This window comes from Ipomoea nil, unplaced genomic scaffold (genome assembly GCF_001879475.1).
Source record: "Ipomoea nil cultivar Tokyo-kokei standard unplaced genomic scaffold, Asagao_1.1 scaffold3238, whole genome shotgun sequence".
Classification (NCBI taxonomy): Eukaryota; Viridiplantae; Streptophyta; class Magnoliopsida; order Solanales; family Convolvulaceae; genus Ipomoea; species Ipomoea nil.
In genome coordinates, this window is record NW_017619666.1 from 1305428 (window position 1) to 1322636 (window position 17209).

Sequence of the window (17209 nt, forward strand, 5' to 3'; positions counted from 1 at the left end):
GAAAGGATTCAGATTCAGATGGCCTGTTACTGTTAGGGGCATCTCTCTGAAACTGCAAGAAGAGGTGCATGAGAGTTAAGGTTGATTCATGAGCTTCAGTAGTAAATTCATGAATGAGATTTATCAATTATTTATTCAATTTTGAGATTGTACCCAGGTTGTGTTCAATTCTTCAGATTCTGAACAAGTGTCCTTTGTGAAATTATTATTTTTGATCCCTCTAACTGGAAAACTAGTTCAATTTTGACGAAAAGGAAGTCTGATGTTTAGCGAATTAAGGATTTATTATGATTTATGATAGTGCTTTAAATATAATTTCTTATATTACTATATTAGTATTTCACTCTGATTTATTGTCATTGGCTCTTCATATTTTTTTTAAGTACTATTGACTCTATTATAAAGTACTATCTATTATATACTTTCCCAAATTATTGCAACATAAAGAGTCAAGACTCCACCAAAGGAGTTCGATCCTGTGACCTTCCCTCAAAGGGAGCTACAGAGGTGTCATCTGAGCACAATGTGCTTGGCCATTGGCTCTTCATATTTAATTAATGAAAAGTTAAATGGTTAATGTGATTTAGATTTAGAGAGAGACTATTACTCATGTTACATGCATTAATCATTGGTTATAGAAATAAAATGAAAATTTTATATACACATACAAAAAAATGTAAAAATGATGGCACAACTTATCCTAAGGTCCAAATATGATCCTTCAAATTTTGTGTCCAACAAAGATAGTTATAGTTACGAGTCATTTAAGACAACCATAATTATCAAATACACTTAACTTAACAATGTACATTTGACACTTTTTACTTTGAATTGATTCGACCGATCACTTTAAAGTCCTAGTTTAATGTAATGATAGGGATCATTGGGAGATTATGAAGACCCTGATATGATCAAGGGTTTGACTTCGCGTTACGGGCATGTGGAGTACTGAAGAGGAGGAAGAGGAAGACTTATCTCTACCTATGGTGGCAAAAGAGAATTCTGAGAAATAAGGACAGAAAGTTGGAAGAAGAGAAATCTTCTTGAATGATCTTTATTCAAATTCCAACTTGTCTTTCAATCACATATTGTTGTCATATTTAAGGACTACCAACATAATTAACTAAGGAAGGAAAGATAATTACCAACTATAAAGAGATTCTAAATAATATTGATTGAGATTAAAAAAAAAAAGAAGTAAAGAGAATAAATCAGACTGCTTAAATCGAGGGCATTGCTGATCTGTGAGATTTGCGCCTTTTGCGGTAGTATTGTTGACCCACGAATGCATCATCACTCCCGTCTTGGAGATCAAGCTTGTCCTCAAGCTTGAATGATGGAAAGCGTTGGTAAAAATCATCTAAACTTTCCCAAGTAGCATCTTCTTCCAGCAAGCCTTCCGATTGCACTAATAAATCCGTATTCCCTCTATTTATACGAGTGCCAAGAATGGTGGCAGGACGCAGTTCAAAATGCCCCTTTACAGTGGGAGGCAACAGGCCAATTATAGGCCCATTATACTAATGTGAGAGTTTGTGAGTGCATCGCATGGTCAATGAGTTTTGGCAGTATGGCTGAAGACGAACCCATACTCATAGGATATATCTCGGTGTTTTCGGTGGGGTAGGTTTGCTCCATACGAGATTGCGGGATCCCTACCACGCAAGTGCGGTGGGGTAGGTTTGCTCCATACGAGATTGCGGGATCCCTCGCAAGTGCGAGAGGAGGATCCTGCCACCCATTTACGAAGATGGTCCCCAACAAACCCATTAGTTGAAACCAGAAGTACATTGTCCCCAACAAACCCACGTGCCCACGTGCGTCCACCCATTTACGAAGATAACCAGAAGTACATTGTCCCCAACAAACCCACGTGTGTCCACCCATTTACGAAGATGGTCCCCAACAAACCCATCACCGCTCGTATGAGAGGAGGATCCCTGCCTCCACCTTCCGCTCGTATGAGAGGAGGACCCCTACCATGCAAGTGCGTCCACCCAACAAACCCATCACCGCTTGTATGAGAGGAGGATCCCTGCCTCCACCTTTCGCTTGTATGAGAGGAGGACCACTACCACGCAAGTGCGTCCACCCATATACGACCCTGCCTCCACCTTCCGCTCGTATGAGAGGAGGACCCCTACCACGCAAGTGCGTCCACCCATTTACGAAGATGGTCCCCAAAAACCGCTACCACGCAAGTGCGTCCACCCATTTACGACCCTGCCTCCACCTTCCGCTCGTATGAGAGGAGGACCCTACCGCGTCCACCCATTTACGACCCTGCCTCCACCTTCCGCTCGTATGAGAGGAGGACCCCTACCGCGTCCACCCATTTACGACCCTGCCTCCACCTTCCGCTCGTATGAGAGGAGGACCCCTACCACGCAAGTGCGTCCACCCATTTACGAAGATGGTCCCCAACAAACCCATGAGCCGTGTCCACCCATTTACGACCCTGCCTCCACCTTCCGCTCGTATGAGAGGAGGACCCCTACCACGCAAGTGAGTCCACCCATTTACGAAGATGGTCCCCAACAAACCCATGAGGATCCCTGCCTCCACCTTCCGCTCGTATGAGAAGAGGACCCCTACCACGCAAGTGCGTCCACCCATTTACGAAGATGGTAGAAGATCCCTGCCTCCACCTTCCGCTCGTATGAGAGGAAGACCCCTACCACGCAAGTGCGTCCACCCATTTACGAAGATGGTCCCCAACAAACCCATCAATTGAAACCAGAAGTAAAGATTGGATCCCGACCAAAGATTGGATCCCGACCACTCACAATAGACATAAACAAAATAGAAAGTCTTACCGGGAATTGAACCCAAATTGCTGGATTCAAAGTCCAAAGTGCTAACCACTACACCATAAAACCACTTGTCTATTGTCTTGTTATTAACTAATAAATTACTTTCAAAAGGGAAATAGGATTATATGGTACGTGGATAGTGGTTGTTCAAGACACATGACTGGAGACAAATCTAACCTGAGCAACTTCAAAGAAATAAATGGTCCTAAAGTTGTTTTTGGAGGAGAAACCAGTCTTCTACTTGGGGGGACATTAATTTTTCAAAGGGGGTGTATTTATCAAAAGTTCCTGATTGATTAACAAAATCCCCAAATTACAAGAAACTAGACATTAATTCCTAAGAATAAAGTCATTCCACATTTGTTCTGCAATCACATCCCTCTTTGCATTCCACTGTCTAACTTTTTGTCTCTCTTCACTTTGGGTATGAGATAAGGGAAACAAGTTATCGTCATCAACATCAACTATTGCTTGATTAAATTCATCATTAGGATCAACTCCCATAATAGGCAGAAGTGTCAAATAGGCTCATCTACTACTGCGAAGTGCTCAATTCCCACCACGAACTCAATTAAAGTCTAATCAGCCATATTTACCAGCTAAATTTGTTCGATTGACTTTTTTTTTCAAATTACTAACAGGTTTCCTATTTAATTATTAAAAAATAAAATAAAAATAATTAAAAAAAAAATTTCCAGCCACTAAAGACTTGTTTTTTTATAAAAAAAAATGCGACCTTTTTAGAATTGGCTCAAAACTTGTGGAAGTCTTCTACCAGGATTGGAATGTCCACAGCTCAAATTTGGTACCAATCGGAGTTCATTTGATAGCATATTTAATACCCCAAAAACCTAAAGACTTGTTTTGTACGAAAAACGACGACCTTTTAAGAATTGGCTCAAAACTTATGGAAGTCTTCTACCAGGGTTGGAATGTCCACATGTTAAATTTGGTACCAATTGGAGTTCGTTTGATACCATATTTAACACACCGAAAACCTAAAAACTTGTTTTGTACAAAAAACCGGCGAGGACAGCCGGTGGCTGAAATTCTTTTTAATTTTTTTTTTAATTTTTTTAATTTTTTTAATTTTTAATAATTGAATAGGCAACCTGTTAGCAACCTGCAAAAAAAAAAAAAAAAACAAAAACAAAAAAAAAAAAAAAAAACAAATCAAACAAATTTAGCTGGTAAATGTGGCTGATTAGGCTATAATTGAGTTCGTGGTGGGAATTGAGCACTTCACAGTAGTAGATGGGCCTATTTGACACTTCTGCCCCCATAATATGATTATGAATTATACAACAAGCTAAAACTATATCCACTTGTGTCTGGTAATCGCAAAAAGGTTCAACATCTAACACACGGAACCGTTTCTTCAAAATTTCAAAAACTCTCTCAATAGATGTACGTAAGGACGAATGACGAAGATTGAAAAGTTCTTTCTTATTCTTGGAACGATGAGCACTAAACTCTTTCAAATGGTATCTAACACCACGGTATGGAGTAAGTATTCCATTCCGTATGCTATATATAGCATCGCCAAGATAATATTTCCCTACAAGTTTACACAATTTGATTACTTATATGCAATTCTTATACAGTATAATAAGGAACAACACCGTGTAAAAAGTGATAACTGTATTTATTTTATACCTTCTGCAATTTTAAATCTATTTGGACGCACCGTGTAAAAAGTGATGGACTAGTTGATGGGGTGTGAACCCCGTGGGCTCGGGGCCCAAGAAGAAAAGAGATCAAGCCCAAGAAGAAGAAGCAAAGCCCAAGAGGAAAATGGAGTAAGCCCAAAAGAGATACGGGCCAAGCCGAGGAGTCGGCGCGAGTGTGGGATCGGCAGGGGTAGAGGGTCGGCCTAAAACTAGCCGTTAGCCCCTATTAAATTCCTAATTATCTACCCTTAAAGTCCTATTTACTACCGCAACATTCCTAACCTCACACTTATTACCCCATCTTATTACCCCATTATTATTATTATCCATAACCCCCTAATTATCACCCATCACTACCCTACTAAATGTCCAACGGACACTTTTGGGATGGGCTAGCTATAAAAAGGAGGGGAAGACAAGAAGAAAGGGGCCACTCACTCATACACACATGGGAGGACTCTCCCAAGCACTCTTCCTACACACTTGAAGACTACTATCACTCTCCTACGACTACTCTCCCAAGAAGGCCTCATTCCACAATATACCAAGAAGGCTCCACCACTCATCCATACACATGGAAGGACTCTTCCACACCATTCCATCACTCTTCTTTCTATTATTATTCTTATATTATTAGAAACACAACACTTTGTGTAGAGAATAGCCCTACAAGTATGTACAAAGACACCTACAAAATACATAGTGGAGTTAGGCTTGGCACCGCCAAAAAAGGCCCTTGGTTTTCCTTTCGGTTTCCACGTCAAAATCATCGAGCTTATATTATTTTTAGCAAGTTTTTTATTGAAAGGTGTATCCTCCAGCTAAAGGTTGTGTTGGACCTCCTTGGGCCCGAAAACCTAAAAACCATCACTGGCGCCGTCTGTGGGGATCGTGACAAAAGGTCGCGTTACCTCTTTTTCTGAGCAATTTCGGAGAGCGTCCGGTCACTACGGACGGAAGATTGAGAAGGTTCACGGAGAACCGTGGACCAAGAAGAGGACTAGATGAGAATTGCGTGTCGAGGTCTACAAGAGGTAACCCTTAAATTAGATATTTAAATTAAAGTACTCAAAGCTGTTGGCAAAGAATGGTCTGTCCGTGATACCGAGGGACTTGGCCAAGAGAGTCAAGGAGTCGACCGTAAAAATACGGCCAACAAAGAAGTAACAGGTAAATGGACGAGTGACGCTAAATAAGGAATTTATCCCCTGCCGACTACGGACTTAGTGAAACTGGCGAGTGGGTAAGGAATGATGAATAATTGCGTCTTTGATGAATAATATTCATTTATACGTCATCATTCGTAAACATATTTTTCGTATGATTAATTATTAGTGAGTACATGAAAGTTAGTTTGGTGATCTTGGTAAGGATGAGGATAATTAGAAACCCACAGCATCAAATCATGTGTACATAGAAGGCTTCAGCATATACGTGTCAATTAAATACAAAAATTGGCACCATATCACGATATAGAAGAGCAAGATATGGAAGTCAGACTCCTGGAAACTTGTGAATTGGAACGTTTCAGTCATATCAAGGCAATTTGTGTTTTGGAAACCTCCGTATATGCATTGTACAAACACTAGCAATCGAAGTACCACTGGCGATCATAAATTACACCGCCTCCAGTAGGCACGTGGAAAAACAAAAGCCAAGACGCAAAAGGAGAAAGGCAAGACGTACCGCCACCCTTTGGTAGTCGGAGCAACCACTATGTCGGTTCAATCCAAGAGCGTCCGCCAGTTAATTCTTGATCGTGAGATCATTACCTTGCCATGCGGAAGTATATTCAGCGCCAAGCATGCAGTCGGTAAAATATATATAAAAAAAAAAAAAAAAAAAAAAGTCAGCAGTCAGCAAGGAAACAGTCGACAGTCAGTGGAGTCGGAATCAGCATCTATGGCAATTAAAGCTCCCAACTTACAGTGTCCGATCAATAAGGAAGCATTAAGCATTCGTGGAGCTCTTCATTAGCAGTCGGCCAAGGAGCATGCCGACTCTTACCACTTTTACCCATTCAGGTCTGGCAGGGTCGAGATGGTTGGCGAGCATATGGCAGGATGCGGAGTCGGAGTAGGTAGCCGGTGATGGGGGACTCGGTGCCATAATCTGACTGGCAATCCGGCGGCCACCCGCGTCACGAGAAGCGACGATCAGTCTCCGACCGTTCATTTGCATCGATATTCCCCTTGCTGACTTCTGTAGTTGGCTTAAGGCTCCTGAGTACGTGACAATCGGGAAACGCGCGGTTAAGCATCCAGAACGTTGGCGAGAGGATAGTCAGAAAAGGAACAGCAAGAAGAAAACGTGTCGGCGATAGTTCACTCTGATCTCTCATCTCTCGTTCATCAAATCTTTAGCAAGACTGAGGGACTCGGCCACCATGTGGCCTGTCGCGGAATCGGAGTGGGAGTAAATGGAGTTGGTGATAGAGCTTGAGTTGGAGTCGGTAGTCGAGGGGTCGGACACCATCATCTCTCGCCTAAGTCAGCCCCAAATTCTGTGAGGGCGATCGGAGAACAGCCGTGTCTGAATCCGTGAAATCGATTGACGACCCTGTCGCTCATAATGCTTGTCGACAAGGACACCATCATCTCTCGCCTAAGAATGAAAGCGTTCCCGGTTATTCTAGCGCTCATGGTTGACCCGCCAAGTCCGTCGAGTCCATCTCCGGCGATTCTCGGAGCTTTGCAAGAAAATTTGAAAGCGGAGGCATGATGGAAACCAAAGTATATGTCTATATAGTAAGCAAGCAGCAATACCCAACGAAGTTGTCAAATCGGCCATCATGAGGTCGGTCGCCGGATCGGAGTCGAGCATTTTTACATCAGAAAATTGCTCCTCATGCGCACTCGGAGGATAATGAATTCGTTGGTCGTGCCAATGACATTTTGAAAAATAGGATCGATCCATCGAGCGCTTTTTCAAAGTCAATCAAATAGCGGTCAAGTGGGCACCAAGACACCGTCTACCATGCAGAGATCTCAGTCGCCGGTTGTTTTAAAATATGTTAGGCCCCGAGTCTTACCACAATTATGTTCGGGAACTGGCGATGAGCAGAAGAAACCAACAACTTGGGCTACAAAGGAAGATTTAGATGCTCAAATATGGAGGATATGGGGCATGAATGGCAAGGGATTATGGAAGATGTTCTCGCCGATGTTACATTTGGAGACAATGCCAAGACAACGATCATCTGTACAATGAGCTCTAAACGGTGATCAATCCTAAAAATGCCGGCAAGAAAGTGACCAACAAAAGGACCAATACGATGATGTGATGATTCTGACTCCTTCAACACTAATTGACATCGAGGATGATGATTTCAAAGACCGGAGTTATTTGATGAACGAGTTGACACATTTCGTAGCTTGCTCGTGGCTGTCTTAGACGCGAAATCTTGACATACGTTAAATTCAATGCTATGGAGATTCAAAAATTCAATTGTGTAGGATTGGTAAAAGCCATGGAAGAAAATAAGGAGGCTAGGGCTCGACTCCTCTTGCCCTAACATTATTCTTTTTTCTCATAAAAACATGGCTTTGAATTCTTGCAGCTCGGAGGGACATACTAGAGCGCTTCCAAGGCCGACTCCAAGAGTCTGACCGAGTAGGTCCGCCCCGCCCATTCGCGCTGGGCCGACCGCTCCGTGTCGGACATTGGATTGTCCGCCCAATCAGCTCCAAGGCCGACTCCAAGAGTCTGACCGAGTAGGTCCGCCCATTCGCGCTGGGCCGATCACTCCGTGTCGGACATTGGAGTGTCCGCCCCATCAACTCCAAGGCCGACTCCAAGAGTCTGACCGAGTAGGTCCGCCCATTCGCGCTGGGCCGACCGCTCCGTGTCGGACATTGGATTGTCCGCCCAATCAGCTTCAAGGCCGACTCCTAGAGTCTGACCGAGTAGGTCCGCCCATTCGCGCTGGGCCGACCGCTCCGTGTCGGACATTGGATTGTCCGCCAAATTAGCTTCAAGGCCGACTCCTAGAGTCTGACCGAGTAGGTCCGCCCATTCGCGCTGGGCCGACCACTCCGTGTCGGACATCGGATTGTCCGCCCACCTAGATTCAAGGTCAACCACCAAGCGCCCGGACCTTGGGTGGTTGACCCACCTAGTCATACAGATAGAAGATGAAGAAGGGGGAAAATTGCAAACACACAAACAGTACCAATGATCTCTCCAAAGCCAGTGAAAATAATAAAAATAGAAGGGGTACATATGTGACATGCAATTTGGGAGCACGACTCGGCAATGGAAATTTAGTGGCAGAAAATGCATATACATTCCAAAATATTGCTCGGAGAATTCCTCATCTACAAAGGGCTATATGAAAGGAAGAAGAAGTAAAGCTACAACCGAGAGTCACTCGAGTTAGTAGAAGAACCAAGAGTCCAAGAAGTTTACTAAGAAAAGAAGAATCATAGCCAGGACTCGCCTCGAGCAGGGACTCGGCGAGAGAAAAAGAAAAAGAAACAATGGGGCACTGACCCTAAACTGTTTCTGAGAAAAGAAAAAGCCTAAAGGGTCGCCTCGACTGAGGGACTCGGCGAGAAAAGATAGGGAACAAGGGCCCAGACTCTTAGTCGTTTCCGAGAAAAAGCCAAAAGGAGTCGCCTCGACTGAGGGACTCGGCGAGTATATAAAGAAACAATGGGGCACTGACCCTAAACTGTTTCTGAGAAAAGAAAAAGCCTAAAGGGTCGCCTCGACTGAGGGACTCGGCGAGAAAAGATAGGGAACAAGGGCCCAGACCCTTAGTCGTTTCCGAGAAAAAGCCAAAAGGAGTCGCCTCGACTGAGGGACTTGGCGAGTATATAAAGAAACAATGGGGCACTGACCCTAAACTGTTTCTGAGAAAAGGAAAAGCCTAAAGGGTCGCCTCGACTGAGGGACTCGGCGAGAAAAGATAGGAAACAAGGGCGCTGACCCTTAGACGTTTCCGAGGAAAATCCTACAGGGGTCGCCTCGACTGAGGGACTCGGCGAGGAAAGAGAAAAGAAACAAGGGTTCCGACCCTTAGACGTTTCTAGAAGAAAAGAGAAAAGAAACAAGGGTTCCGACTCTTAGACGTTTCTAAAGAAAAGAGACAAGAGACAAGGGTTCCGACCCTAGGCATTTCTTAGAGGAAAAAGAAGCTACCACCGAAGAGTCGCCTCGACTGAGGGACTCGGCGAATAAAGAAGGAATTGAGGGTCCGAACCCTTAGAAGTTTATTAAAGAAAGAAAAAGTTACAGCCGGAGAAAAAGGGGCTCAGAGCCAGAAGGTCACATCCGCTGAAGCAGTCGGTCATACGGCAAACAAAGAGAAGTCATGAGGATGGAGTCGTGTAGAATGTTGAATAAAGAGTCGGCAAAAATCGAGGGGGCTAATAAAGGAAATTTTGAGGCAAGACAGTATACTTTTCCATGCCCTGCTAAGCGCGAGACATAGAAAAGTGAGGGACTAGTTGATGGGGTGTGAACCCCGTGGGCTCGGGGCCCAAGAAGAAAAGAGATCAAGCCCAAGAAGAAGAAGCAAAGCCCAAGAGGAAAATGGAGTAAGCCCAAAAGAGATACGGGCCAAGCCGAGGAGTCGGCTCGACCCGGGAGTCGGCGCGAGTGTGGGATCGGCACGGGTAGAGGGTCGGCCTAAAACTAGCCGTTAGCCCCTATTAAATTCCTAATTATCTACCCTTAAAGTCCTATTTACTACCCCACCATTCCTAACCTCCCACTTATTACCCCATCTTATTACCCCATTATTATTATTATCCATAACCCCTAATTATCACCCATCACTACCCTACTAAATGTCCAACAGACACTTTTGGGATGGGCTAGCTATAAAAAGGAGGGGAAGACAAGAAGAAAGGGGCCACTCACTCATACACACATGGGAGGACTCTCCCAAGCACTCTTCCTACACACTTGAAGACTACTATCACTCTCCTACGACTACTCTCCCACGAAGGCCTCATTCCACAATATACCAAGAAGGCTCCACCACTCATCCATACACATGGAAGGACTCTTCCACACCATTCCATCACTCTTCTTTCTATTATTATTGCTATATTATTAGAAACACAACACTTTGTGTAGAGAATAGCCCTACAAGCATTTACAAAGACACCTACAAAATACATAGTGGAGTTAGGCTTGGCACCGCCCAAAAAGGCCCGTGGTTTTCCTTTCGGTTTCCACGTCAAAATCATCGAGCTCATATTATTTTTAGCAAGCTTTTTATTGAAAGGTGTATCCTCCAGCTAAAGGTTGTGTTGGACCTCCTTGGGCCCGAAAACCCAAAAACCATCAGTTGCAATGGAAGAACTCCAATAGCTAGGATAGCACTTGCTGCACCCAATAACAGTTGCATGCACATGATTTCTATCCATCTATACAAATAAAAATAAATTTTAAAAAAAATATGACAACATAGTCAAATGGTTCTTCTATTCAAGTTTATATCATATTGCAGATTTGTAATAGTAAGTCAAAGCTTTTAAGGACTCAGTTGTGATATTAAGAAAGCATGATACAACACTCATCAAGCATGATACTGTTTACTGAAATACATACTGCATTATGCATTCTGAAATTTTGCATACTACTTACTAGAATACTTTATATTGCATATTGCATTCAAGATTTGTTTCATGGAATTGAACACGTGAATTGTGCAAGGCATGTCCATACCAATTAGAGTACAACTCATAAAGGAATGATGCTTAAAATGTATTTTTAGAAAATTGCTAAGCCACCCATGAAGTTCAACTTTTAAAAAATCTTGAAGCATTATAGAAAACTAGATGCTAGTGCAAGGATAAACATAATATGGTGCTTTCAACATTTCACTAATATGATATTTTACAGTCATTTTGCCATTCTGTTGAGTTCAAATACAACTTACAATTATTTTACCATTTTTTCTATTTGATTGGATTATTGTGATGGAAATATAACATATATTGAACTCAAAAACAAACATTACCAGTAAATTTTTACCCACTAAAACTGCACAATAAATAATTGTTTAACATTCAATTGAAAATATAACATAACATTCAATTGTCTACACAGTAAACAAATTTTACCAAGGAAAGTTAGAACAATTGCAAGAAAATTTTACCTAGTAAAGTTGTAATCACAAGCATTAACCATACAAATTTCCCTTGTACAATCGTTTTTCCAATTTTTTCTCATTTTTCACAAGCATTTCTTTATTCAACTAGTAATTCACCCGCGCGATGCAAGGGAAAAATTATGTTATTATAAATATAAATAAAAATAGAAAAACTAAAATATTTTAAATTATTTAATATAATAATATTTTTGAGCTTCCATTGGTCAAGTATTTATTACTTTTATAGAATACAAAATCACAATTAAAATTAAAATTAAAATTAATATTAAAATTATAATTTCGTATGATTAATATAATCTCTAATTATGTGCATATTCAAATAAACTTATAGAGAGAATTTACATAATTACATTGATTTATTTTTAATTGTATTTCATCTATATTATAATTTTCACAATACGAATAATAACTAAGATAATTACATTTGGAAAGCAAATTTCAAATTTTGTATGTGTAAATTTGAACTCTAATTGAACACATTTTTTATATGATTATATAATATATAGCTATTTTATTTTTAAAAAGTATATTTTTTATATTTTTTTTGAAACCAAAAGTATATTTTTTATATGATTATATAATATTTAGCTATTTTATTTTTTAAATGTTGTGCTTTTTTTTTTATTCTTTTATAATAAATGATGTCTAATTATGTGCATATTCAAATAAACTTATAGAGAGAATTTATATAATTACATTGATTTATTTTTAATTGTATTTCATCTATATTATAATTTTTACAATACGAATAATAACTAAGATAATTACATTTGGAAAGCAAATTTCAAATTTTGTATATGTAAATTTAAACTCTAATTGAACACATTTTTTATATGATTATATAATATATAGCTATTTTATTTTTCAAAAGTATATTTTTTATATTTTTTTGAAACCAAAAGTATATTTTTTATATGATTATATAATATATAGCTATTTTATTTTTTAAATATTGTGTTTTTTTATATATATAATAAAGGATGTTGTGGCATTAATTGTAATATTAATTATTTCCCAAACCATATAGCTTTATTATATAAAGGATTTTGTTTCTTGTCAATACACCTACCCCAATTTCTTTAACTATTTTTCAGTTTCCATTCCACACCAATCAAACAAAGAATTCAACTCAAGCTTTTTTAAACAATTCACAAACAAAATAGGGAAAAAATTCACAAACAAAATTCAATGATATTGCAAAAAGTTTAAGAAACCAATTAGCCAAATTGATTCAGTTTGAAAACCACTCTGCCCAGACTGGTTCGGTAACTAGTCTGGCAGACTGATTTCTGAAGTGAAACCAGTCGACGAGACTGGTTCTCCATAAGTTTCCCACTAGGAAACCCAGAAGATGTTAGATCTGGAGAATCACAACCACCACCACCAACACCACCACACACCACACCACACCACACCACAATTGAAGCATGTGCCCATGACCTTTGGCATGACTCTGATACCAAATTGAAGCATGTGCTCCATCTCAACTAAAAGCCTAAGCTTATTGTTGGATTGCACATTAATGGCTATATGCTCAACAATCACCACCACTAACAACATCAACATCACCACCATCACCACGGCTACCACCACCACTACCAACACCATCACAACCACCACCACTACCACCACCACAACTACCAACAACACCTCCACCACCACCAACACCACCAACACCAACACCAACACCAACATCAACAACACCACCACCACCACCACCACCACACCATCACCACCGCCTCTCCACCATCACAACATATTATTATTATTATTATTATTATTATTATTATTATTATTATTATTATTATTATTATTATTATAACAAATAGTATGTTCATTTTCTGGAAAATGAACTAAACAGAAAAAATGTAATTTCTTAACTTCGAGTCAAATAGAAAAAGATAGTTTTCTAACATTCAACCAAATACTAGAAAATTAAAATATTTTATAGAAAACGATTCATTTTTTAGAAATCATTTTCCAAAAAATATTTTCTAAGTTTTCAAACAGACCCTAGGAGTGTGTTGACAATGTTGGGCCCCACATTTAACACATGAATACAAGATTATCTCACAACAAAAGGAACCCTAGATTGAGTTTTACCCCTCTTGTGCGATATATATTGTGAAAGTGTGAATGGTTTCATCTATTTTTCATCCAAGTGCTGTACATAATACAATAATTTATACAGGACAAGCTATAACCCAATGGGCCCACTGTAACGGGCCTAGGGTTTCAACACTCCCCCTTAAGCTGGAGAGTATAGATCATATGCTCCAAGCTTGTTACAAATATATTCAACTCTAGGAGCTCTAAGAGATTTTGTCAAGATATCAGCTAACTGATCTGCAGAATTGACAAAGCTTGTTTTAATGCACCCTGACACAATCTTCTCTCTGATGAAGTGGCAGTCAACCTCAATATGTTTAGTCCTTTCATGATAAACAAGATTTGATGCGATGTGTAGAACTGCTTGGTTGTCACATATCAATGTCATTTGGGCAACATTGCCACATTGCAATTCTTGTAGTAGGTGTTTAAGCCACATAAGCTCACACATGACAAGTGCCATGGCTCGATATTCCGCTTCAGCACTGGACCTAGCAACCACATCCTGCTTCTTACTTTTCCAAGATATGAGATTACCTCCAATGAGAATACAATAACCTGAAGTAGAGCGTCTGTTAAATGGGCAACCAGCCCAATCTGCATCACAATACCCAACAACTTGTGAATGTCCTCTATCTCCATATAATAAGCCTTGTCCTGGTGCTCTCTTGATATAACTTAGAACACAAACAGCAGCATCCCAATGAAAATCACATGGAGTCTCAAGAAACTGACTCAACACACTAACTGCGTTAGAGATATCCGGTCGTGTGATCGTGAGATAATTCAGCTTTCCAATTAATCTCCTATATTGCTCTCGGTCAGGCAATGACTCCCCATGTCCTGGTAGGAGTTTAACATTCGGATCCATTGAATTATCAACCGGTCTACTGTCCAACATGTCAGTTTCTTCTAAAATATCCAAGGCATACTTCATTTGAGAAATAACAATACCACTGCTAGATTGAGTCACTTCAATTCCAAGAAAGTATTTCAACTTGCCCAAATCCTTGGTCTGGAACCGACTAAAGAGATACTCTTTCAACTGAGATATGCCCTCTTGATCACTCCCTGTAATAATAATGGCATCCACATATACTACAAGGTGTATGCATTTCCCATTAGAATGACGATAGAAAACAGAATGATTAACCGGACTTCTAGTCATACCAAACTCACACACCACAGAACTAAACCTTTCAAACCAAGCCCGTGGAGATTGCTTTAAACCGTATAAAGAACGGCGAAATTTACATACCAGACCAGACTCCCCCTAAGAAACAAACCCAAGTGGTTGCTCCATATAAACCTCCTCGTGAAGATCACCATGAAGAAATGCATTCTTTATATCCAGCTAGTGTAAGTCCCAATGATGAATGGCTGCCAAAGACAAAAGTAATCGAACTGAAGCAATCTTAGCAATAGGGAAAAACGTATTAGTATAATCCAAACCAAAAATCTAAGTATAGCCTTTTGCCACTAGTCGTGCCTTAAGGCGATCAATTGCGCCATCAGGGCCCACCTTCACCGTATAAATCCATCTATAACCAACAACAGTTTTACCAGGAGGAAGAGGAACCAACTCCCATGTGCCACTGGACTGGAGGGCCTCTATCTCTGTTAACATGGCTTGACGCCAACCTGGATCCGAGAGAGCCTCACGAGTAGATTTGTATGGACACAGAAAACAGGTGAGAAAGGAATGCGAAGTAAGGGGAAGAGACACGATGATAACTCAGAAAGCTATATATAAGATGGGAGTTACGAGTAGAACGCGTACCTTTTCGAACAGCATTAGGTGCCTCAGTGAGATTAGCGTCAGATTGCGGTGGAAGTGGTGGAACCGCAGCCGGAGGATCGGACAGCATAAGCGAGTCACCAGGAACCTTAGGAACTACAGGGCGAAGACGACAATGATAGACCTGAAGGGGCGGGTTAGGAGCAGCCGGTTGAACTGGAGGAACATCGGACTGGAAAAGAGGAAGAGTTTCAAGATAAGGTACGGGAAGCACCTCAGAAATAGGGGTCGCGTCTCCTGATGAGGGCTGTAAAAACAGTGTGGACTCAATAAAGGTGACATCTGCAGACACAAAGTGACGCTTGAGCGCTGGAGAATAACACCTATAACCCTTTTGGACACGGGAATAACCCAAAAAGACATACTTGACTGCTTTAGGGTATAATTTGGATCGACCTTGAGTCATGTCATGAACAAAACAAACACACCCAAAAACATGAGGAGGAATAGGGAAAAGATCAACAGAAGGATACACAATGGAATATGGGGTGTCATTGTTAAGAGCAGAAGATGGCATGCAATAGATCGGGTAACAAGCAGTAAGGATAGCATCAGCCCAGAATTGGGAGTGAACATGAGAGTGTAACAACATAGTCCGACCTATTTCTACTAGATGTCTATTCTTACGCTCAGCCACCCCATTCTGCTGAGGTGTGTAAACACATGACCTTTGATGCAATATACCACGAGATGTCATATATGACTTAAAAGGATTAGAGAGATATTCTTTAGCATTATCACTACGCAAAACACGAATGAGTTTTCCAAATTGAGTTTGTATTTCAGAACAAAAAGTTTGAAAAATCTGAAACAATTCAGAACAATCTTTCATAAGGAAAACTCAAGTGCATCTAGAATAATCATCAATAAAGGTTACGAAATAACGAAAACCCAAAATAGAGTTGACACGACAAGGACCCCATATATCTGAATGAACTAAATCAAAGAGGGACGCAACCCGATTATTGACTCTTCTTGGAAAAGACTTATGTGATTGCTTTCCAAGATGACACGACTCACATTCAAAAGACTCAATAGACAGACCCGGGATCATCCGTTTTAGTTTAGAGAAACTAGGATAACCCAAACGACAATGAATAAGCAAAAGAGACTCTGTAGAGGCAGAAGCAGCATCCCGCCTTGACTCTTCCACACCTCCACTGAATTCTGGTACTTCATCTTTGGTTTGTCTTTCACACACCAATACTCCAAAATCTTGGATATTAGACTCGGGTGCTTCAGATCATATTTCCGGTAACCTTTCTCTTTTGCATAATGTGTCTAAGTCTAAGACTTTACCAATGGTCACCCATGAGTAGATACTCTTCATACTCCCTAGGGGTCATCTCAATTGGAGTAGAGCTTGGTTCATGAGTTTGACTCTCGGATGCAGTGGCCTGGACCAGATTAGCATAACAGGGAGGTCGACCATGTAACTTCCAACAACAATCTTTGGTATGACCATCTTTGTGGTAGTAGTCATAAAGAGGACGTCTACCACGACGAGCACCACCACCACTAGATGGTCCAGAGGGTCCTCTATCCGTAGCCCGAGTAGCTAGAACCGATGATTCTCCACTAGGCTCAATTGAGGGAGCTGAGGCAACACGAAGCAATCTAGCAGCGGTTTCAGTGAAGGTAGGCACATTAGGACTAGATAGGATCTGATCACGAACGTGAACCTGGTCAGGCC

At 40.8% G+C, this 17209-nt stretch overlaps 1 protein-coding gene and 1 non-coding gene across 2 annotated transcripts; both read right to left on the minus strand.

Annotated features, from left to right (window-relative positions):
- Positions 1-2807: 2807 nt before the first annotated feature.
- TRNAQ-UUG lies at positions 2808-2879 on the minus strand. Its single transcript has one exon. It is a non-coding gene; the product is annotated as a tRNA-Gln (tRNA).
- Positions 2880-14146: 11267 nt separating this feature from the next.
- LOC109168985 (uncharacterized mitochondrial protein AtMg00810-like) lies at positions 14147-14886 on the minus strand. Its single transcript, XM_019317865.1, has 2 exons — positions 14256-14886; positions 14147-14160 (listed from the first exon to the last, which is right to left on the minus strand). The coding sequence occupies exons 1-2, from the start codon at positions 14884-14886 to the stop codon at positions 14147-14149; spliced, it is 645 nt and encodes a 214-aa protein (XP_019173410.1).
- Positions 14887-17209: the final 2323 nt, after the last annotated feature.